Below are 23,665 nucleotides of genomic sequence, written 5' to 3' on the forward strand. Positions count from 1 at the left end.
GAATGATTTTCTGATAATTGCTGAGAGAAGATGCAAACAAACCTTACCTAAAAAAGATAAAGACACATAACCTGTGTGGTCCCTGGTATGTTTAAATGACCCAAATGATGAGATGGTATTTTCCTCAGTATGTGAGGATAACTATATATCCTAATTAAAGGGCCCTTTCCAGAAAATGAGAGGAATGCTTTTAGATGACACTGTCCAATAAAGGTTTCTGTGATAATTGAAATGTTCCACATTTGCACTGTGCAACAGAGTAGCCAATTGTCACACGACTACTGAACAACCTGAAATGTGGATTTCACATTTTCACACAGGAACTAAACTTCAATTTTTATTTTATTAAGCAGCATATATTTACTATAATTGTATACTGAATAAGACAGAACACTCTCCCTTACTCAGCTGTTTAAATAATTATTCTGGAAAAAAAAATAAACAAAAAGCAAAAAATGAGACAAGATGCCTCCAGAGGGTGGAAGAGAAGGCCAAGTGTGACCAATCCATCCTGCTCTGGAAATGCAGCTGACAAACCCCATTGAGAAAAAAAGGAGATATGCTCTTCTTACTGAGACTCTTTTTTTTTCTTCAAAATATATATTTTTTAGATGTTGATGAACCTATATTTTATTCGTTTATTTATATGTGGTGCTGAGAATCAAACCCAGTGCCTCACACATGCTAGGCAAGCCCTCTATCCCTGAGCCACAACCCCAGGCCTCTTATTGAGACTCTTTTGGGGGATTCTTTTATATCTATTATGATTTACCTATCCACTGCAGAGATGAATCTTAATAAATAGCTACTAACTTCAATTCCTTCCAAAAAAATTATTTTGAAAGAAATATTCAGAAGTCTTGTAAGCTCTTAGGCCTATGAAAATTAGCCAAAAATTCACAAACATTTGGGAATACTGTCACCTAATTTGGAGTAAAGAAGGAAGGGCTTGTTCATTTTTTTGGATATGCTCCGCCAAAGAACTATCAAGATTTCATTTTGTTTGAACTTTTATTATCTCTTGTCAAGATGGTTCGAATAATAGTTTTAAATTTCAATATGTTCAATATCATTAATATGGACCTAACATGCTAATATGGACCTGCAATACATGAAAGGTCTATGCAAATAATAAATTCAGCACAATTCACATCAACTTACCAAAATAAGTACATGTAATAATAAAACAACATAATAAATAAAACAAAAATCATTTGGTTAATTCCCCTTTATCATCATAAATTTAAAATGAAAATATGATATTGCATTCAGGAATATTGCTTTATGTCATGATACCTTGTTCTGAACGATAAAAAGTTTACAAGATCTAGCTGAGTACTTAAAACCTGAAAGAAAAAAAGTTTAGATTAATAAAAAAAAAAAAGGAATCTCAACCTCATTCAAAACTTCTATTAAAAAACTGTAATTAAGGGCTGGAGCTGTGGCTTAGAGGTAGAGCATGCACCTAGCATGTGTAGGGCACTGGGTTTGATCCTTAGCACCACATTACGTAAAATGAAGACATGGTGTCCACCTGTAACTAAAAAATAAATATTAAAAAAAACTTTAATTAAGCCTATGGATATATAATTTTTAAAATGTATATATTTCAGTCAGTACAAGAACTAAAAAAATTAGGTTAATTATTTTAAGCATTTGCTTTTTAGTGTTTAAATTACTGCTGATTAACTTATGAAAGTTCTGCACATAGTAATACACAAAAATAATTTACCTTCTATGTCTGAATTTTTTAGGATCTGAATTTAGTAAAGATGTTGTTTAGCAAACAAAGAGGGGAGGGCAAACAAAGAGTAACTAAAAATTCTGCTTTAGTAACTAATCATTCAGATAACAGTGCTAAAGTCAATATTAGAGGAAATTAAAGATATTTCCTAAAAATAATTTCTTACATATTTTTTTGATCACTTTGAATCCACTGTTTTACATGGATAATGATCTTATGTATACCTTCGGATTAAAAAATCTTGAACCTAAATAGTAAAAATTTTAGTTTCTTAAATTTATGTCTTTCTACTTTCCTTGTTCCTTCCTTAATAGAAATTAAAACATAAAACCAAACAAAGAAAATGACATAAAAGTTTAAATCCATTTGTAAAATGGGAGTCTAATTTAAGAATCCCCTAATATCTAAGAACTTAAATGATAAAATATTAATATTTGATTAAATATTAATATATTATCAGTAGCATATTAATGCTTTATTTTAATATTATGTAAAAACAGCAAATATTGTCATAAAATCAGTTTGCTACTAGAGTTTTTATAGTAATTCCAAGTCTAAGGAGGAAATATTTAGATAGTTCCAATAAAAGTACCCTAAGAACTAAAACCACAAGGCATCATAAAGCAAATGTATGATGTACAAAGACTGAGTCAGGGACACACAAGCTGTCTCCACACAAGATTCTTTTCACCTAATTAGTCTGGTAAAAGGGATAAATAAATGTTTATATGTTGAACAGTTTCCTAAATAAAAGGTCCAATATTATCTTTTCCTCAAAATTTCCAGATAGGATTAGGGGTAAAAATAAACTTTCCTCTCTGGTAACAATAAGAAATAAAAATTCCAGTTCTCAGTTCAAAGCATCTTAGATTCAACTACTGTTTTTGCTATATTAACAAGCACAGTTGACTATTACTGATCTTTAATTGTGAGGAAAATTCCCTCAGGTAAACCAGGCATATTTTTATTAATCTTAAATTAGTGTCATTAAGCAAATTTCACTGTTTTTTTGACTCTGAATTCTATTATTTCCCTAATAATCACAATTTTTTTTTTCATTGAGAGAGAAACTAGAATTTCTAAGGGACAGCATTTGAAACTAGTTTTCTAGGAATAATCAATGTATGATTAGCTTAGCTACCTTCACTTAAAAAAAGTAAAATTAGGGGAACTGGGATATAGGTCTATGATAGAGTGTGTTTGCCTAGCATATGTGGTGCCCTGGATTCAACCCCTAGCACTGTTAAAAAAAAACAAAAACAAAACAAAAAAACAAAATAACACCTGATTTCCTTTTTATTCCCAACAAATTTATGAACAAGAGGAAAGAAACAAGTCTGTCTTCCAAAAACATTAACAAGGGCTGGGATGTAGCTCAGTGGCGGAACACTTATTTGCCTAGCATGCACAAGGCCTTGGGCTTGAGTTCCAGCAAAAAAGACGATAACAACAAAAACCACTAATAAAGCTAAAGTGAGTGACAACGTATTTCCTGGCAAAAGTTATAGATTTAACTCATGGGTATTTGTACCTGCTTGAATCAAGGAAAGAAAACTTTCTTGGGCACATATATTATAGTCTCAGAAAGTTTTATAAATGAAAACAAAACAAAATAGGTCAATGCAAAAGTCCCTGTCATTCCACGTCTTTAGCATTCCATGTTCAGGAAACTCTACATGACCTCATGTTTTCTCTATCATAGAAATATTATATTTAACTATACTAGGTGCACAGACAGTCTAGAAATTTGAAATAACTGTACTTTCTTCTCTTGTGTTAACTAGCAATGAATTACCCAGCAGAACAAAAATGTAGCTCAATATAGACTCACACTGGCTTCTGTGCTTTTAGTAACTGAAAATGTTTATTTGAAAAATGTCTTAGAGGAATTTGTAATGTAATTTTAGTTACTTCCTTGCTACCCTAATTCTGATGAAAAAACAAATTACATGGGCAGACAGGTGTCAAAACCATGGCTACACCAATTTTCAGTACTATGAATCCCATTAGAGGAGGAAAACTACTAATTTCCTGAGTTTTTGTTACTTTTTTTTTTTAACATACATAGGACAGTTTTAAGTTCTGCATCTTAAGCAAAAACATAAAAATTTGCTTGATAAATCCCACCAATTAGCATTTGTAAAATTCATAAATTCATGTTAGTCTGATCATATATGCAAAATATATTCATAAAATTGTCTAGTGTTTTTCCAAGTCACATTTTTGTAGAATATTTTAATACAAGGGGTAGTAAGGACACATTTAAATTTTTCTTTATCGTAGAGACTAATTTACTTGTCCTTGGATGACATAAGAAGAAAACTTGGTCTTGGGAGATGGTCCAGGGTTCAAATTCTGACCTTAGCACTTACTAACTGGGTGGAAGTTGAGCAAATTACTTGACTTCCTTGAACCTCATTTTCCTTATTTATAAACTGAGGATAGTAACATCTAAATGACGGTGGCTGTGACACCAAGTCTTCAGCATAATTCCTGGCTGGAGTAGCCCTTACAGTCTGTTAGTTTCTGTCTCTTATTCTCCAGATTCCATCCAAAGCTCAATATTCAAAATGTGTTTCTTGCTTAAGTTTTTATAATTTGGACTTTTGTCATGGCTCTCATGAGGATTAAAATAATCCTGACACAACTAAAGACCACTGTACATAAACTTTTTATACCTTGAATGGTCTATAGCCTCTTTAGTTCAAAGCCTAGAAAAATGGAGGCTGCTTAGACCAGAGCCAGACTGAACTCCAGAGTCTTTGAGGAAAAGAAAAGACAAAAGAGTCCTTTCCGTCTGCCAACTTTCCTATCTTTGACCTGTAACAACGTTTTACCTTTCTGCATAAAGGATATAGTTAATTTATATCAATAAGAGAAATGAATGCAGGCTGTGTTCTTATAACAATAAAAATCCCTCAGAAATCCACTATTTCTTTGATATTTTTTAAACACTGAAAAAGGTATAATGTCAAAATGGTTTTAATTTCCCTATTTATCACAAACACATTAATACCCTACATAACATGATACATAACATAATATAATCACACAAAGTTTACATGTGACAGAATAAAAATTTCTTCAATTCGTGGGAAAAAATAGAAGGAACAACTTGGCTTTTCTTTTCTGCATATATAGATTCCAGTCTGTTACACTTCCAACAGTACAATATGAAAAGGCTCTTCTTCCTCTCTGGCCAACATGTCATTTCTGCAAGTCTGTTGGTTTTATTAAAAGGTCGTAAACATTCAAATACATAAAAGAAACTTGAAAACTTAAAAATAAAAACTGGAAAAAGACATTTTGTTTAAGACCAGAACCATTAGGATTACTCATTTCTCATTCTTTTTGTAATGAGATGTTAAAAATGAAAATCCATGTAAACTTCCAGCGTTTCAAAATATTAATCTGTATTATCATCTCAAATCAATAAAGTATTAAAGAGTTTAAATTTAATTACCACGAAGATTATAGAAAATTCCTAACGCAAGTAAAGAAGTACATTTCACTTAGAAATTATTGAATTTCACTAGAAATTATTAATAAAAGTGCTAATTTTTATTATAAAGCAGATAGGCATACATTTCCCAATACATACGAAGATGATGTATTTACAGTCTTTTGAAAATATATATATCACATAATTTTCTTAGTGAAGAAAAATGAAGTAATTAGGGACTAATATTTCTCATAATTCTAATAATTATTTGAGAATAACAATTTTTAAGACAAAAGGTGGGTAAGTGTAAGGTCTTGTGTTTCAGAGGACTAAAATAATGTATCATCTCTTTATGCATTTTTCAAGAACATATAAGTCACCTTTGACCTGTATCAGGCACAAGCTAACAATTTTCAAGCCACACTTCTCTACTATACCAGTTATGCCATCTACCATAAGCCTGGAAATACTTAATACCATCAAAGCTGTTCTCACCACCCGCCTCTCAGTGTAGAACAAAGAGAAATGTTGTAATAGAGAGATCTGTGCTCTTGAAAGAATAAAATCTAAACACAATTTTGAGTTATAGTCTCCTTGCTTCTGGGGTCCTGCATAATTAACTTTACTAAACTTAAACGTGTGTGCGTGTGTGCGTGCATGCTCGCATGTGAGCATGCTCTCTTTCACACACACATTCACATACTACTTTCAAACAGACTGTTTCATTTAGACTCCGACACAAGAGAAAAATATTTTCACATCTGAAAGGCAGGTGGCAAGGAAATTATTATAGATCAAGTAATTTCACTTAAATTACCCATCTAAATCTATCTCTCACATTCTCTAAAGCTGGGTTTTACATGGCAACCTGAACACATATTTTGAATAAACTTGAAGATATTTTGGCTAACTATCCTCTATTAAGATAGCTTACCCAAAATTTCACAAACCAACCACTGGCTGAATCCAAAGGGACGTTACACCAAAGCAGTTGGCAAATGAAAAGTGCTTTTATTAATAGTTCTCAGAGGTAAAAAAGAAAAGGACGATTATATATGATTTTATTCCTATTTTAGGCAAATGTAATCACAATTTTTTTCAAACTTCAAACATTAATATCAAAATGCCTCCCCCCAAATCACTAAAACAACATACGCATTTTTCTTAAGATGTCTATGGGGAAAATTTTTGGGGGGGAGAAAGACTGAAAAGAAAAATATGAATTTCTGACACAAATCAAGATTGATATTCATTAATACAATATCTTTATAATGTTTATTAAGCACTTAACAAAGATTAACTCCTATTAAGTCTCTCAGAAAAGTTGTTTCTTTTTAGAATATACAAAATACTTTGGCTTTAAAGATATTTTTTGCAGAAACATTCTATTTAATATTAATTAACTAATTTAAAGACCAGAACAATCTTGCTTAGCAATTCAGAATAGTATTATTTAAAAACACCCAATCATGTGGTATGAATCGACCAGGAATATATTTTTTTTCAGAAAATGTTAAAATGCATTCTTTTAAAGATAGTGATTTATTTTATGAATCTGCACAGGGTCAAAATTTGAGTATGATTAGAAACAGATGGTCTCCCAGAAAAGTCAGGCTCTGGACCTGAAACTCCAAACAGGAAATACGGCCCTCACTAGCTGACTGCTTCCCTAATCATTCCCAGAGCTTCATACTTGTTATTTTATGAATATCCACGATGACTTTCATCTTTTCCTTCTATCTATAAAGCATCAAATAATACTCAATAAATATTTGTGTGTATATATATATATATCATATCGTGATTTCAAATTTATAATATACAAAAAAAAAATCAAAACAAATGTACTTTCAAGCTCATTGCTAGTAAAGACATTAGGCTAAAAATAACGAACAAATTCAAGTTTATTTTCTGCACTATTTTAAAAATAAAATAAAAGCCAAAAACTTTGAGTTAACTGTTGAAGATATATGACTTTACAAATAAATACATAATCTAATTTACTACAGAAAAGAATAAAACATAACCTCACAGGTTTTACTTAAAAGCAATTAAACTACACTGCTTTCCATTAAACAAGTCAGAAGCTATGAACAAAGAAAAAGGCTTACCGTTTTCCCATTATAGTAATACATCAAAGAATTGCTGCCCATTCCAGGGACAGGATAAGCACAATACATGTTGATTTTGAAAATGTTACTGTTTGCAGCTAAAGCACACAGCTTCTCTCCAAGACATTCATCCACTCAGGCAAACAGAGTAAGTCTTCAGTAGTATGCATCCACACATGGATCTACTCAAAAGGAACTTATGCAAAATAGGACTGAACCAACTCAGAGAACCCAGAGGGAGGGCTTATGCTGTAAGTAACCTCTTTCAATTTCCATCAAGTCCCTGCACTGGTGGAGGATACCAATAAGACAAACTTTGGGGTATTAAAAACACCCCAAATTTCCCTTATAAATTCTAAATAAAGAAAAGAGATATTGTGCCCTAAAGATAAATATCCCAAGGAATTACTAATTCTGTCACATAAGTATATATCTACACACACACACACACACACACACACACACACACACACACACACAGGCATACACAAAGGAAGGCAAACCGACAGATCTTTTGCTAATCTGTTTTTAGTTTAATTAAATTAGAGCACTTGTGGCAGGGAAACCTTGCTTGCTACACCTCCAGCAACATTACCATCTGGCATGGTCTAAAGTTGCTTCCAACTTTGATAAACACATGATCAAGTAATCAGGAATTGGAAACACTGAATCATATGTAACAAGAAGGATCCAGGCAGTTAAGCCTGTACAAAAGCACTTCCTGGAGAACGCAAACTGTCCAGTACCTATTAACTAGCTAGAATAAGCCATGTTGTTGTTTTTTTTTTAAAGTTATAAACATTATATTGAAAAATTTTCAGAGGAACATATTTCATTAAAAAGTTTATTCTAAAAATTAGAAAAATTCTTATAAATTACCTGTCTTTAAAATGGAAACAATTAATAATATAGATTTTCAGTTATAAATCTCCTTGAATTTCTCATAAACACTACCAATGGAAAATTTATGAAGGAAAGCAGTCTTCTAGAACATCTAATATGTATTATAAACTTCATAATTAAACAGGAAAAAGAAAGTTTTGTTTCCCCTTATATAAGAATATAAGAAGCTGGTGTGTGCAGACAAAATGTGCACTCCACCTAATAAACTAAATGAGGTTTCCTAGAAGTCTTCCCCCTCTCTAAGCTTATTATTGTTCTAAATAAATACTTTATATTTATATTTTATGGTGATGTCCAAATTTCTCAGAAACAAAAAATAATCAGTGTGGGAAGAAATGTCTCAGAGATTTTTCTAACTCATTATAATACTTCAAAGTCAAAAGGTTTTAAACACTGTCTTCAAATATATGTTTTCTCACATAAACACATTTTGCTATTTAAAATTTTTCCAATTTATCTTTTGGTGTGGATTCTAATCCAAAAAACAGAATAGCAACTTTTCTTTGATCTTACTTCCTGTCAAAACCTCTGTACTATCTCTTCTCCCTGTGCCTCATAGATTCTAACAGAACTGTGTTAATCAAAGGAGAGCTCACAAGCTGCAAAAAAGGGGCACATCACTTTTTAAAAAGGCAACTTTCACATAAGAGAAATCCATGAAATATTCTATGAATATTATATAAAGAAGCACCTATTCTTATGAAACGTATTGATCAAATCATAGTAATAAAACTGAATCAGACAATAAGGCCAGCTAACTTCACAATGTTTTAAAAGCTGATGGTATCGAAACAACAATAAAACCTCCCTACACTCTCCAGATATAGAAAAGGCTAAGCAGCAGCTGCAAAAGAACATCAGACTGTAATAGTACAGCAGACTATTAAAATGCCAGTCTGCAGAGTGGTGTGTAACTTCCTCCCTCCTGAGAGACCACAAAGACCCATTTCAATCCTTGGAGAACTGTGTAAAAAGCGTTGATTTACAATTAACAATACCATGTCTTAAAACCATTCAAGTAAATTTTAGTCTTTCATAGACAGTCTTTCTCTACTGACAAAATGGCTACTTTTTAACAGGAAAAAAAAAAAAAGAAGGAAAATTAACCATTTAAAATAAAATTTCCTTCTATTAATTATTAAAAATAATTTACTTTTCAATAGAGATTGAAAAGGAACAAAGAAGGAGCCACAATGTACTAACAATAGTTCAACATTTTCTTTGTATAATCATTGCTCTTACAAGAGAAAACTTTTTCATACTGGTTGAAAAATTCACCTCCAACAGTTACTCTTTTTTCTCTGGTGCTTCACAAAAACAGAGAGTACTATGTTGTTTTTTTAAAAAAAGCATAATGTAAATTCAATTATGCAATAGTGGCTATTAAGGCATAATGAAAAATTTAACATTTCCTCATCAGTACTTTATTTTGGAGGCAAATTCCATTATAATCTGAAGGGAATAAACAAACATTCAGGTAATAGAGAATTCAGATTAAAGACAAACACAACTGGGTAAGATTCACTGTTAAACCTGAAACTGAAGGGGAAACAACAGTTTCTAAACAATTGAGTAACTAACTAGAAGCTTTTGCTTTTACCTTTCATTCCTTCTCTCAAAAGCAAGTATAAACTCTATACATGTGTAGATAAGACCTTCCTTCCAATCCACCCCATGGTCATTTGGTATACATAAATGCCTAAATTAACAGTAAATGCAAGTATTTAAAAAATGCTTTATCTATATTTGTGTCTATATTATATTCATTTCTCAAAAAAAAGTAAATCATCAAGAAGACTGGTGATAATTTAAGTAAAATATTCCTAGATTCTATGCATATGCTATGGCAATGTGTTTTAAGTTGGTCATTCCAAATTCTACCTCTTTGAAGTAGGCTCTTACCCACAGGAAACTAAAACTGGCTGATGTGCAGTCATTTGCTTTATCACAATTATAAAATTTATCTTCTATGACAAAGTCTTTTTTCTTTTTCTCAAAAATATTTTTAAAAAAACTCATCTATGCAACAGCTGCAGAACAATTTTCCCCCTAAAGAGAATCATATTACAGAAAAAAATGCATATAGACGGATCAAGGCTGCTCTAGTCAATGCAGTTGTTTAATCTTGCTTTTTTTTTTTAGAGGAACATGTCAAGGGTTAATCCTGTGACTCAGTCTGACAAAACGAGTCAGCTGGAGACAGGGCCAATTTTTAAACCTGATTTCAGACAGGCGTGCAGTCTGCACAGAGGCTCTGTACTGTCATGCACTTTTTTATTTTTTTAAAGTGATTCCTTTATTTTTTTAAATGGACCTTTATTTTGATCATATACTTATGTGCTGTGCTGAGAATCGAACCCAGTGCCTCACACATGCCAGGCAAGCACTCTACCACTGAGCCACAACCCCAGCTCCCTGTCATGCACTTTTTATTCTGAATTGTTTCCACCCACAATTCTATATAATCACTTATGCGTTACTCTTGAGATTATGTGATCGGACTCAACATTCACATCATCTAGTCCAATAACCTAAGTTTTATAGCAAGACTAGCATTGTTAAACACACAGGCAAAATGATTAATGAAAATGTCAGAGAATCTTGAAAAAATGAGACTTGGAGTCTTAAATCTTTTATTAACAAACTGATGATTCCTGGTTTAAGGATTAGTACATTTTACCAATTTTTAAAATGTTTTTTTTTAGTTGTCAATGGACCTTTATTTTTTAAATTTATTTATATGTGTAGCTGAGAACAACACATATAAATGGTAACATGCCTTACACATGCTACCACTGAGCTACAACCCTAGCCCTCTAATTTTTTAAAATATGCTTTCTCCTAAAATATTTTCAGAGTTGACGGTTCTTGCTCTAATAATCATCAAGCACAGACCTAAACTGTATAAGAAAATGTACAATGGATTTTGTTTTCAAAAAGTGTACTATGGTATGGACTTTCTGGAAACTTCTATGTATATTTTAGGCTTCTCTGAAAAAATTCCCTTCTTATTTTTCAGATTTTCTTTGGAGAGTCAAGCAAAATTTCTTGGAATTACCCATGTTGTATTTTAATCTATTTAATTTAGCTCATCTTTATCCCTGATGATTTTATCACTATAATAATTATAAACTTTGAAAACTATCCTTAAAGCAAGAATTTTTCAAGTGACATAAAATTCTAAACAGTTTTCCAAAGAAAAATTTAATTGAGTCAGGAATGTTGGCACATGCCTGTAATCTCAGCTACTCAGAAGGCTGAGGCAGAGGATGGCAAGTTTTGAGGCCATTTTGGGTGACTTAGGCATGTCTAGCTTATGTGAGGTCCTGGGTTCAATTCTCAGCACCAATCAATCAATCAATCAATCAAATAAAAAATATAAAAAATAAAAGAAAAAAAGTTAATTGAACTGAATTACATACATTGAATTAATTAACTAAGTCCTATTAATAGTTAAATCTTATTGTACATTCTTCTAAAGCAAGCAACATTCCACTCTGTCCCCAAAAGCCAGATAATATGGCTGAGAAAAGTAAATATAAGATCTACTCAGGATTCCTCATGAGAGTTTCAACATTATTTCTAAGTGAATCAATTCTTAGAAAACATAATTTCAGAGTGATATGTGAAGCCAAAGTTCAAGTATGATTAATTCCACAAGAACTCTATATTTCATCCCTAAAGGATGAAGCTCAGTTAATAATAAATTATTGGTGGCAAGGGAGGTAGGAGTAAGGACAAATGAAAGAGGATAGTAAGTGGTAGGATCTATATGCAAAGCAAAAGACTGTTCTTTCCCAATGCCTCCTCTTCTTAGCTCCTAATTGGGCAGATTTTTAGTTAGCACTGCCAACTAAATCAAACACCCAGTCAGATATCAAACTTCCAGGCTTTATATCTGAACACTGCAGTAAGGAATTTTCTAGTATATGCTACTTTGTAAATAAGATCATTCCTAAGTGTTGAAGAAGTTGGTCTGATATTTTCATATTTTAGAAATTTAATTTTATAACAAAGAAAATAAGAATATAAAACTCAAGGGAAATAACATATCCCTCTCAATGAATGAGGAATATTAACACACACATAAAATATATTTCCTAAGGCTGGGGGGTATAGCTCAGTGGTAAAATTCCCAAGGCCTTCTGTTCCATCCCCAATACCACCACCAAAACAAAAATGATTCCAAGACCATTTCTTAAAGCAGAACAAAGACACATGATAAAATTCACATATCAGCATCTGTCTTAGACACAGGACATTCAATTGTGTATCATTTCTTTACAAATATCTCAAGTCTAACTTGAGTTTTAGAAATGTTTAATAATGATTAATAAAACATAAAACACCCATCTTATACAGATGGAAACAATCAACTATATAACCTGCATTTTTAGGGCAAAAGAACACTTGATTAATTCTTCCTTTGCCAATCATGTTACTATAATGAAGATGTTTAAAAACAACTACATCTCCTGGAAAAGAAAGCAAATAACTCTTTCTAAGGTAAATAAATACACTGACATTAACACTACAACTGACAAATCATGCAAAGGTCTTAAAAAGCACTACAATGAGATTGAATTACCATTACTAAGAATATGTAAAATCTAAAGCAAATCATGTTTCTTCTGATCACAAACCCTTATGACAAAGCAATTTTTTAAACATTTATTTTTAGTAAAGAGCAGGTCCCTCTGCCCTAGTAAATCCTATATTTCTTGGCCATTTCTTTCCCCACATGAATTGCAGTTTGTCACTTCTCATTTACCTCTTGAAATAACACTGTAAGAGAATCATTAACTATGTTGCAACTTGATAATTTTCCTGCAGATGGCTCTATAATCACAGGACTCCTACTGAGTGTGTGTGTGTGTGTTTATATATGTAAACACACACACACATACACACACACTCAAGAGGACCTGTAGATTTCTAAACTCAATAAACCAGCACTTTTGAATCTATCAACAGCAACAAAAACTGTAAGCAAACAAAGCTATTTTAAATCATCTATAAAGGTAAGTAATTTCTGTGAAAACAGTTTTGGATTGAGATAGCTCTCTTAAAAAAAGTGTCATCCTTTTTTTCTGCTATTGTTGTATACTATTTTGGTCTGCTCAATTCCTTTCCTTCTGAGCTGGAAAATGCCAGATTCTTCCAAATTATGAAAAATGAAATAGCACCAAGATATTCTATTTCATTTTAAACTTAATTTTAGAGTCCAGAAGTAACATCTGCATCCTAGACCAGTATCAGTTCAAGAATCTGCAATCCAAAGCAATAAATAACTTACATATTAAGTTATTTCTGGTCCACTATCTGTATTTTTGTTTCAGTAAAAAATTCTTGCTAGTGGTGGTAATTTTTAATACTTTTCCCCACTGAATAATATTGAAAATCTTCCAAAATTTCCTGACTCACTTTTGTAATGATCTAGTAACAAAGCAAACCTAAATTTGCCATATTTACTAAAAGAAATCATGTATAGGCTAAAATTATGAAAGGACCAACTTAAAATAATAATTTCTTACTTCTGGTGACTACTTTCAACAAAAGCCACAGAATACTTCATTTTGAAAATGCATCTGAGGAGAGTATGATAAATAGGGGAGGAGATAAAAATGGTGAAAATGCCTTTTCAACATGGAAAAAGCAAAACAAATACTATTTGACTAATATTAAATATGCATCACCAGTAAAAGCAAAATGCTAACCATGACAATGATCTCTTACTAGACAGACTTGGAAACAGACATAAAATTTGGATGAAGCCAGGCATGGGGCCACAGGTCTGAATCCCAGATATTCAGGAAGCTGAGGCAGGATGATCGAAAAGTTAAGAAGGCAGCCTCATCAACTTAGTGAGACCTGGTCTCAAAGACAAAAACAAACCCAAATTAAACTAAATAGCTTGGGGGTATGGCTCAATGGTAAAGCTTGTGTAGGGCCCTGCGTTCAATTCTCAGTGCTGAGGGGGAAATAAAAACCTTGAAAGAAATCCATTAAACTACTTGTTCTGTGTATCTATATCACATGTAGATTCAGTAGAGAAGGTAAGATAGGTTGCTTAGGTTCCAGAAAATTGTGGAATTATATGGTGCAATGCAAAAAGAATACTGGACTAGGAGTCAGTAGACAGGGATTCAGGTTTTAGCTTTGACTCTTAGGAGTTCTCATGAGAACTCAGGTTAGGCTACTGAATCATTTTTGCAAAATGCGGATATTAAACTATACTGAAGATTTTCTATCCATTTTATCACCAAACCTTTTACTATCTACTCTCTCCCAAACTCTGAATTTCAATTTTGTAAGATTTTTGTTTTTAAAACTCTTTTATATTGAGTTATAGTAAAAAAACTGTCCCTGTTATAAAAATAAAAAAAACTTAAGTGATGGATGTCTTTCAGAATTTTGATTAAAAATGGAAATGAAGTATTACTATGCTGACATAAAATAATCCCAGTGAAAGAAATAGGATTTTATAGTTACCATGTGTAATTTTTAAAAAAATTTTTTTATACCTTTATTTCATTTATTTATTTTTATGTGGTGCTGAGGATTGAACCCAGCGCCTTGCATGTGCTAGGTGAACACTCTACCACTGAGCCATAACCCCAGCCCACGTGGGGTAAAATTTATTTTAGTAAAATACACAATTCTTTAGGTTTTCTGAAATATTTTAAATCTAGTTGTATTACTATTTTTAAGATTAAGAGCTGTGACCTACTGACATAGATGATACTCAGTATCTATATCCACCTTAAATTATATTTTTATAATGACATCTATTTAATGTAAAATTTGATGTGAGGGTCAGACATTTTTATATTTAAAATGGCATCATCTGGAAGATCAAATATTTGTGGCCAAGTCTTTCAAAAAGAGAAGTAAGCCCCAACAGAGATGGCTGTATTATAATTTTTAACAGGCAATAAAAAGTTATGAAGTGAACATAAATAAGGGAGCCCAACTAAATAAGGAAGTTAGGGCTCTTGCACTATCATTTAATAAAGATGCTGAGCCTATGACTTGCTTCTTTGTACCTTTTGGCTGGAGAATATGGTAGAGCATAAAAGAGACTGATATGAATTATAAACAAAAGTGTCTGCAATGAACAGGTAGCCTGGAAAGTATACAGGGTGCAATAATAGAGTAAAGGGGAGAAAGAGTCACATAAAAATGACTAGGAGAGTAAAAGGAATAAAATTGTTAAAATTGGAATAAATATCATATGACTATAAGAACACAATTTTCTAATGCTAAGATCTCATATTAGAAATCAAATGCATACCCTCCTAGTTCTAATATACCTGAAGGACAGTCTACCTTTGTGTAAATAGGAATAACTTCAGTGATCTTTGTCACTGAACAGTTTTTACAAGGTTTAACATGTTTTATAATACAAGGGTTAAAACAGTAACCTACAGTTCTTATTCTCTTGAAAATAATTCAGATTATTTAGTATACAGCTTAAACCTTCTCAGAGTCAACTGAGCATGCCAGGAATAAAGAAGAGCCATGACTGCAGTACTAATTATTTGAATTTGTTCACTTATTCAATAGTTATTGAACATCTATTATGTATCTTGGTGCTGTAGATCATATCAATAAACAAAGATAAACAAATTAGAACACATCAGATGGTATTAAGTACCACAGAGAAAAATACAGAAGGCAAGGTAGGGGGCGCTAGTGGGCATATTACTGTTTTACAAAGATCCCCACTGATAAAGTCATATATGAGCAAAGAGAAAACTAGAGATGTAGATACTAAGGGAAGTACATTCCAACAGATACAACAGCAAATAAATGCAAAGGCCCTGAGGCTGGTCTGTGTGCTTGCTATCTTTGAGGAGCAGTAAGAGCTCAGTGGGGCTGAAGTGGAGTGAGGGAGGGGTAGACTGGTAGAAGATGAGGTCTGAGAGGTACCATGGGGACAGATCTGTAAGCCATTTTAAGGATTTTGGTTTTACAATGATAAGGAAAGCTACTGGAAGATTTTTAAGCAGAGGAAGATATGAATTGACAGATTTTAAAAGGATCTTACTGTGATTAAAAAGTGACTGAAAGAAAACTGGGAGATCAGTTGGGAAGCTGTTGACAATGCAAGAAAGATATAAAGGTGGCTGGGAAAAAGATGATGGTGACATAGATAGTGAAAAATAGTTATAATTCTTCAAGATAACTTTAGTATGAAAAAATTATAATGGGAACATTATCACTATTACATGTTATAATTTTGGGGTGAGTACCAGGGATTGAACTCAGGGGTGCTCAATCACTGAAGCACACTCCCAACACCCCCTCTCCCCTTCAAAAAAGTTTTAAATTTGAGATAGAGTCTCAGTAAATTGCTTAGGGCCTTGCTAAGTTGCTGAGGGTGGCTTTGAACTTGCAATCCTCCTGATTTAGCCTCCCAAGCCACTGGGATTACAGGTGTGTGGCACTGTACCCAGCACTGTTAAACACTTTAATATCAATGAAACCATAACTTTTTCCTCTATATTTTTGCTTTCCATATTTTTCTGTCACATAAGGACCATGGCTGTGTATTTTTAATTAGGCTATCCTAGGATAATGTAGAGTTAGTGCTGATGGATGAATGTCCTCTCTATCCCTGCCTTCTTTTCTTTCTCTCTTTTCTTCTCCTCTTCCTTTTCCTCTCTCTGCTTTTTTTTAAATATACATTTTTTAGTTGTAGTTGGACACAATACCTTTATTTTATTTATTTTTATGTGGTGCTGAGTATCAAACACAACACCTCACACTTGCTAAGCAAGCTATCTTCTGCTGAGCCACAACCCCAGCCCTCTGCCTCTTTCTCTACCTTTCTTTCTTCCCTTCCTTTTCTTCTTTTAAAATAAAAAAATATATATGTAAGTATCTTTATAGAGTAAAAACACTCATTTTGTGTTTAACTAGGAATTATCTGTATAACTGAGGGGGAAAATGGGACAAATAAATCAGTTACTTACACAAAGGAAGCAAGTTAACATATTTTTGATGGTTTGAACAACCAGAGGAGAAAATGGAAAAGTTCAGTTTAGAAGAGGAAGTCATTAGCGATATGTTCCCTATTTTAGATACATAAAATTGCATTGCAGTATTTATTTTTATACCCTTAATTAAAAAAGCATTCCCTGCGTATTATATTATGTGCCTAGAGGAGAACATTTACTCATCACAAAAAATTAAACATTCCAAAGGTAAAATTTATCTTTTGATCACAAGCCTCTTAAAGACAGGGGCCATGTTTTATTTATTTTTACATAACTAATGCCTAAAAAGAGTTTTTCATTCACAATAAATACTTAGTATATATTTATTTTTAGCAGAAAAATTTTCATTGGAAATCTACAAAATGGAGCCAACTCGGAAATTTTTCCTTTTCCTTTTCCATTTTGTTCCCCTTTCCTTCTCTTCCTTTTCCCTTTCTCTCCCCCAACCCTCTTTTAGTGCTGGGGAATCAAACCCACTGATTGGTCTACCACTGAGGGATTACCCCCAAGTCCCTTTTTTTTTTTTTTTTTTGGAGATTTTTAAATATCTTTGGTGAAGGTGGAAGACACTGATTGCTTTTTATTTCAAATAATGTTAAGTAGAAAATTATCAAGCACAAGTCATAAAACTTGATTTTGCTTATTTATTATTAACACTAGCTATCATAAAACCCAAAAGGGGAACTATATAGGAACCACATAAAATTCACTTAAAACATGATACATGACTCAAATGAATCTGTTTCACGCACCATACTTGGGTTGCAAAAGACTGTCAAGCTGCTAGCATCTACCTTCAGCTTTAAGTTTTATTTATGAGAAAGTCAGACTGGGACAAAGATGATGATTGGGCATAAATATACCTTGAGTATAAGTGAAAAAATTACAGAAGGGCAGATTATATCAAAGTCAGGTTATTTAAATATGTTATACTCAATTGTTTCAAATGAATAATTTATTAATGTAACTATTAATGTAACTATTCCTGCATCTACTTTTAATGTCCCGCATATTATTTATTACCTAATGCAACGCTTAAATCCTAGATAAATTATCACATTACAGCACCCACATTATACACTGAGAATCTATCATTATCCTAATCAGGAACATTTCAGAAGGTAGCAAGTAAAGATCTTGGAAGGCCATCTGTCAGACCAATAGACACTGTCCAGTGCCCAGGGTCTTAACATGAAGGGACTACATTTCTAATTTTTGAGTCTAGTACAGATTAGAAAATTATGGTTTGGGGACACAAATCTGACCAAATATCTATTTTTAAAAATAAAGTTTTGGTTAGGTACAATAGTGCATGCCTATAATCCCAGAGGCTTGTGAGGCTGAGGTAGGAGGATCATAAGTTTGAGTCCAGCCTCAGCAACTTAGTGAGACCCTGACTCAAAATAAAAATGAATGAATGAATGAATAAATAAATAAATAAATGAAAAGGCTGGGGATGTAGCTCAGTGGCAAAATGTCCCCAGGTTCAATTCCCAGTACCTATCAATCAATCAATCATTCAATAACTATTGGAACACAGCCATGCTCATTCATTAATGTATAAATTATGTTGTAATAGCAAAATTTAGTAGTCTTGATAGAGACCAGCTGGCCCACAAAACTGAATGAATTTACTACATAAGCCTCTTAGTTTGCTGACCCCTGGTGTGGGACACTAAGGAAGAGTTAATAATACAGGTTATCACAAAGAGATAAGGAAATTCTAGCAAATTGAACAGGAAACAATTTACAGAACCGAATTATTCATGAAAAATAATAAAATGTCAGCACACTAGAAATATACTGGGTTGTGTATTAAAACATCTGTAGCTAATAAAAAGACTAAAATTTGGTCAATACCTTAAATTTTGTTTGAAATTAATTCAACGAATATAAACAAAGGGCAAAAATTAGAAATCATCCTGTAACTAGCAGTGTTTTTAAAATGTGTAAAAGTTTAACTATGAGCCAAGAGCAGTAGTGCATGCTTGTAATCCCACTGGCTTGGGGGGCTGAGGCAGGAGGATTACAAATTCAAAGCCAGCCTCAGCAACTTTGCAAGAATGTATTAAAATAAAAAATAGAAAATGGCCTGGGCACATAGCTCAGTGGTTAAGTAGCCCTGGGTTCAAATCCTGGTTACCGCCCCCCCAAAAGTTTAACTATGAATCAATCTATGTGGCGTATATTATAATCCTTGAAATAAGATATATAAGTATCACTAGTTAAATTAAGAAAATATCAGTGATGGTGAGTACCATGTCAATTACTTAGAATATAACCACCTCCCCCGCTAACTTAAAATGAAATCCAGAACACCAAACATCCCCAGTAATACAATTTCAAATTAATATATTCTTTCTTTTCTATACTCAAAAAAATCACCAATTACACTAGGTAGAAATTAAAACAAACAAACAAACAAAAACCCTCATGGTTCTGTCAATGCTGAATACCCTAACAGTGGCCTTAAGTTTAAATGTATTTATAGAATTCAACTATACATCCTTAAAAACCAGACAACTTATCTATATACACCCTACCCATGATACTTTTTCTACATTTAACTTATATCTCAATCTGAAATACAAGCAGCTTAAGAAGTTCAATGAATCTTAAAGCCGCCTCTGAATGAAACTGAGCCACATTCTTCTTTAAGAAAGTATAGAGAAGTCAGAAAATAATAAATATACAGTTGTACAACTATATCAGTACAAACAAGTGAATTCACAGGATTTATTTCTCAATTACTTTTCCTTTTTTATTTAAAATCAGATCAAAGACATTACTGGCTTTCCACAAAAATGAACATGGATTAAAAGCCTATCATTTACACTGTTACAATTCTGACACTGTTCTCAACAGTGGTTACTATTGGCATAAACAGTGACTATTTCTTCTTATTTATGTATGAAGAAAATCTTTCATTCAATGACCAAACTGTATATAATTTGGAATTATTACAGAACTGTCCCCTTTATATATTAAGATTTTTCTGCTACTCTAACCTGTAAAATCAGAGAATGAACTGACCACTGTGGCAATTTTGTATCACAGTAGCCTTCAAACAGCTTATCTAAGAGTTAGAAATAGCAAACTCTGTAGGGTAGTGGCACACACCCGTAATCCTAGCAGCTTGGGAGGCTGAGGAAGGAGAATTTTGAGTTCAAAGCCAGCCTCAGGGGCTAGAGTTGTGGCTCAGTGGTAGAGTGCTTGCCTACCACATTTGTTGTACTGGGTTCGATCCTCAGCACCACATAAGAATAAATAAATAATATAAAGATATTGTGTTCATCTACAACTTAAAAAAAAAAAAAAGCCAGCTTCAGCAACTTAGTGAAGCCCTAAGCAACTTAACCTGTCTCTAAAAAGAAAATATTTAAAAAAGATGGTGGATGCTGGGATTGTGGCTCAGAGGTAGAGCGCTCGCCTAGCACGCATGAGGCACTGGGTTTGTTCCCCAGCACCACATAAAAATAAAATAAAGATATGTGTTCATCTATAACTAAAAAATAAATATTAAAAAAAAAAGAGCTGGGGATGTGCTCTGTGGTTAAGTGTCCCTAGATTCAATTTCCAGTGCCATAAAAAAAGAAACAGCAAACTTTCCAAGATGTACAGTTGTTCTGTACCCTCTATGCTTGTTTGCCCAAGAAACTAATCAGCAAATGCCTATTTCAACTCATGTTCCAGATCTGGAGGGTTCACTTGTGAGGTTCAGCTAAAGCTGATACTCTACATGTAGATATGATTTATTCCAGAATTGCTGGAATTCTTGCTGGTCTTAAAGACCTTGGATAACTTTAAAAGCTCTGTTAACCAGTCTTCCTAGTAATTTCCATGTGACACTATTCACTTTGAAGAGTATTATGTGTGTTACCCACCTTGTTATTTTAATGGATAAATTAGAGGTAACTATCTGTACTGTTCTAACCCATGTTTTCCTTACTGAGTCAGAAAACTAGCAGTTTTTGAAGTAAGAGTTTCCCATATTGCCTCAGAAAGTTCTACTTGTCATCTCTTTCCTAGTTAAACACAACAACAACAAAACACTGTAGTTTAGACATCATCAGGATTTAGTATTCTGACTTTTTCTATTTAATATCTTACTTATTCTATCTGGTATGTACATGAAAATTCTAGATTATTAGACATGGTGTATGGTCTTTGTGGTTCAGGAACACCTCATAATCTCTCCAATTATCAAGAGGTGTCCCTAAATTTTCAATTTTAATGCTGACTCAAATTCATATTAAATTTTAAAAAGCAGGCTCTGTGATAGAGAGCTTGCCTAGAGAGCTCAAAAGCAAGGCTCTGAGTTCAACTCTGAGTACCACAAAAGAAAAAGAAAAAGAAAAAAGCTATTACTAAATAAATAAAATCTCATGAAATATTTGGGAGACTAACGCATTAAATTCTCACTAGAATCACCAATTATAAGGCTACAGAACTCTGTAGCTGCTTTTTGCTCAAAGAAAGAAACAGTGGAGTTCAATCTGTTCCGATTCATCTCAGAAATAATGAAATTCCTTGGGGAGAGGGAATAAAAGCTTTTCTTGATGGGATGGAATGGTAAATACATCTTGCAAGTTTAACCTACAAATAACAAACAGTATTTTTTGTGGGAAGATATGTGTATACAATTTAAAACATGGGCAAAGGATGGCATGACATTTGATTAAGAAACAAATAATTTTGTCATCAGCCTTGCATGGGACTGCAACCCAGTAGTATTCAAAACTAGTAACATACTGTTTTGATGAAGTTAAGATTGCATGTTGAAAAGATACTTTCAAATGCTATGGAACAAGAACACAACTTTAGGTATTTGGAACTAGGAAGGCATTCTGGAATTTATCTCAGTGTTTACTCTCTGGGAAAGATATCTTGTGATAAAATCTAGCTTCTTTCTTACTTGGGAGTTCTGTATCTTCTGCAGCATATAAAAGAAAATTATCTATGTTTGGAAATACAAACATCAAGTTAAGAAATAAGGAATAAAGAACAGAGAAAGTTCTCTCCTTCTGAAATGCCTCAGAGGGCCATAAAGATGTTCAATCAATGATAAAAATAAAGCGGGATGGGGAGAAAACACTCTCAAGAGTCCAGAAAACAAAGGTAGGATAAATTCTAGGAAGCAAATATGCTCTTTTTGTAGGTTCCTTTCCTGTAAATGAATGCTTTAAAAAAAAAAAAAAAAATCAGCTACAATTTATTATATACTCACTGTGTGCCAGACATGTATATTATATTACATAGACAAGTATAGGTAACATCACTTTTCTTCCACTATATTTATCCTTTCTTTTGTTTTCAAATATTCTTTGCTTTTCAACAAAGTATGTTGAAAATGAAATATGAAGTCTTTTTAAAAAATTTCAGGGCTGGGGATGTGGCTCAAGTGGTAGCGTGCTCGCCTGGCGTGCATGCGGCCCAGATTCGATCCTCAGCACCACATGCAAAAACAAAGATGCTGTGTCCGCTGAAAACTAAGAAATAAATATTATAAAATTCTCTCTCTCTCTAGAAAAAAAAATATTAAAAAAAAATTTCAGGTTATAGTGGTAGGAACTAGATAAAATAAGGAAGGAACATTTACTGGATATATATGACACACTAGGCAAATGTTAGGTACATGATACTTTTATAACAACATCTGAGATACCCATTTTTCTCTCCTTTTACATATAGAAACATTGAGATTCAGGGCAGGGAATCAAGCTCAGGGCTAAAGTGCTTCCTAGCATATATGAGGCCCTGGACTGTATTCCTAGCACCAGAAAAACAAACAACCCCACCCCCACCAGGTTCACAGAATCAAAAGCAACTCCCTCCAAAGTTATAAAATAAAAAAAGCTAATTAAAAACAATTTGATCAGTAAAAGCATAATTGACAGAATAAACAATATTTTAAATTTAACATACTAAACAAGATATTTTATGAGTAAACCAAGATAGGTAATATATTTTAACACTCAAAATAAAAAGAAAATGGTCTTTAATCTTAAATTAATTACAATCTTTGCCCTCTGTGTGATTTTGTTATTTATGTCTTTTGAGTTTTAAGTTCCTCATTTGTAGGGTAAATTACAGAACTGTGTGACAAAGATTAGATGATACAAATAATGGTTAACACAATTCCTCACAATTGGAAGTCCTGCACCACTAACAGTAAAATAAAGTCTATAAAGGATGCTAACAAATATGCTGCAAATGCTTCCTTTTTTTTTTTTTAAATTTACAAATTACTAGGCGGGGAATAAAACTGTCCCCAACCACTGCCCAGTGGTTTACAATTCTCCTCCCCTGCTGGGCATGGTGGCACATGCTTGTGGTCCCTGCAATTTGAGATACTGAGGCAGGATGATTACAAGTTTGAGGTCAGCATGAGCAACTAAGACCATGTGAAAATAAAAAAGTAAAAGGACTGAGGATGTACTTCAGTGGTAGAGCTCCCCTGGCT

At 32.9% G+C, this 23,665-nt stretch overlaps 1 protein-coding gene across 15 annotated transcripts in view; it reads right to left on the reverse strand.

Annotated features, from left to right (window-relative positions):
* The window catches only part of Tcf12 (transcription factor 12), a 339,696-nt gene that overhangs the window by 52,231 nt on the left and 263,800 nt on the right, over positions 1–23,665 (reverse strand). The window contains exon 1 of one of the 15 annotated variants that reach the window (XM_048793161.1): positions 7,298–7,713. The exons of 11 other annotated variants lie outside the window; for them this stretch is intronic. In XM_048793161.1, coding sequence (XP_048649118.1) covers positions 7,298–7,366 — 69 coding nt within the window. In that variant the 5' untranslated portion in view covers positions 7,367–7,713. Of the gene's footprint in view, positions 1–7,297; positions 7,714–23,665 lie in introns of those variants that run through there. 3 more of the 15 variants (XM_048793163.1, XM_048793160.1, XM_048793162.1) reach the window with 3 other exon arrangements.

This window comes from Marmota marmota, unplaced genomic scaffold (assembly GCF_001458135.2).
Source record: "Marmota marmota marmota unplaced genomic scaffold, marMar, whole genome shotgun sequence".
Taxonomy (NCBI): domain Eukaryota; kingdom Metazoa; phylum Chordata; class Mammalia; order Rodentia; family Sciuridae; genus Marmota; species Marmota marmota.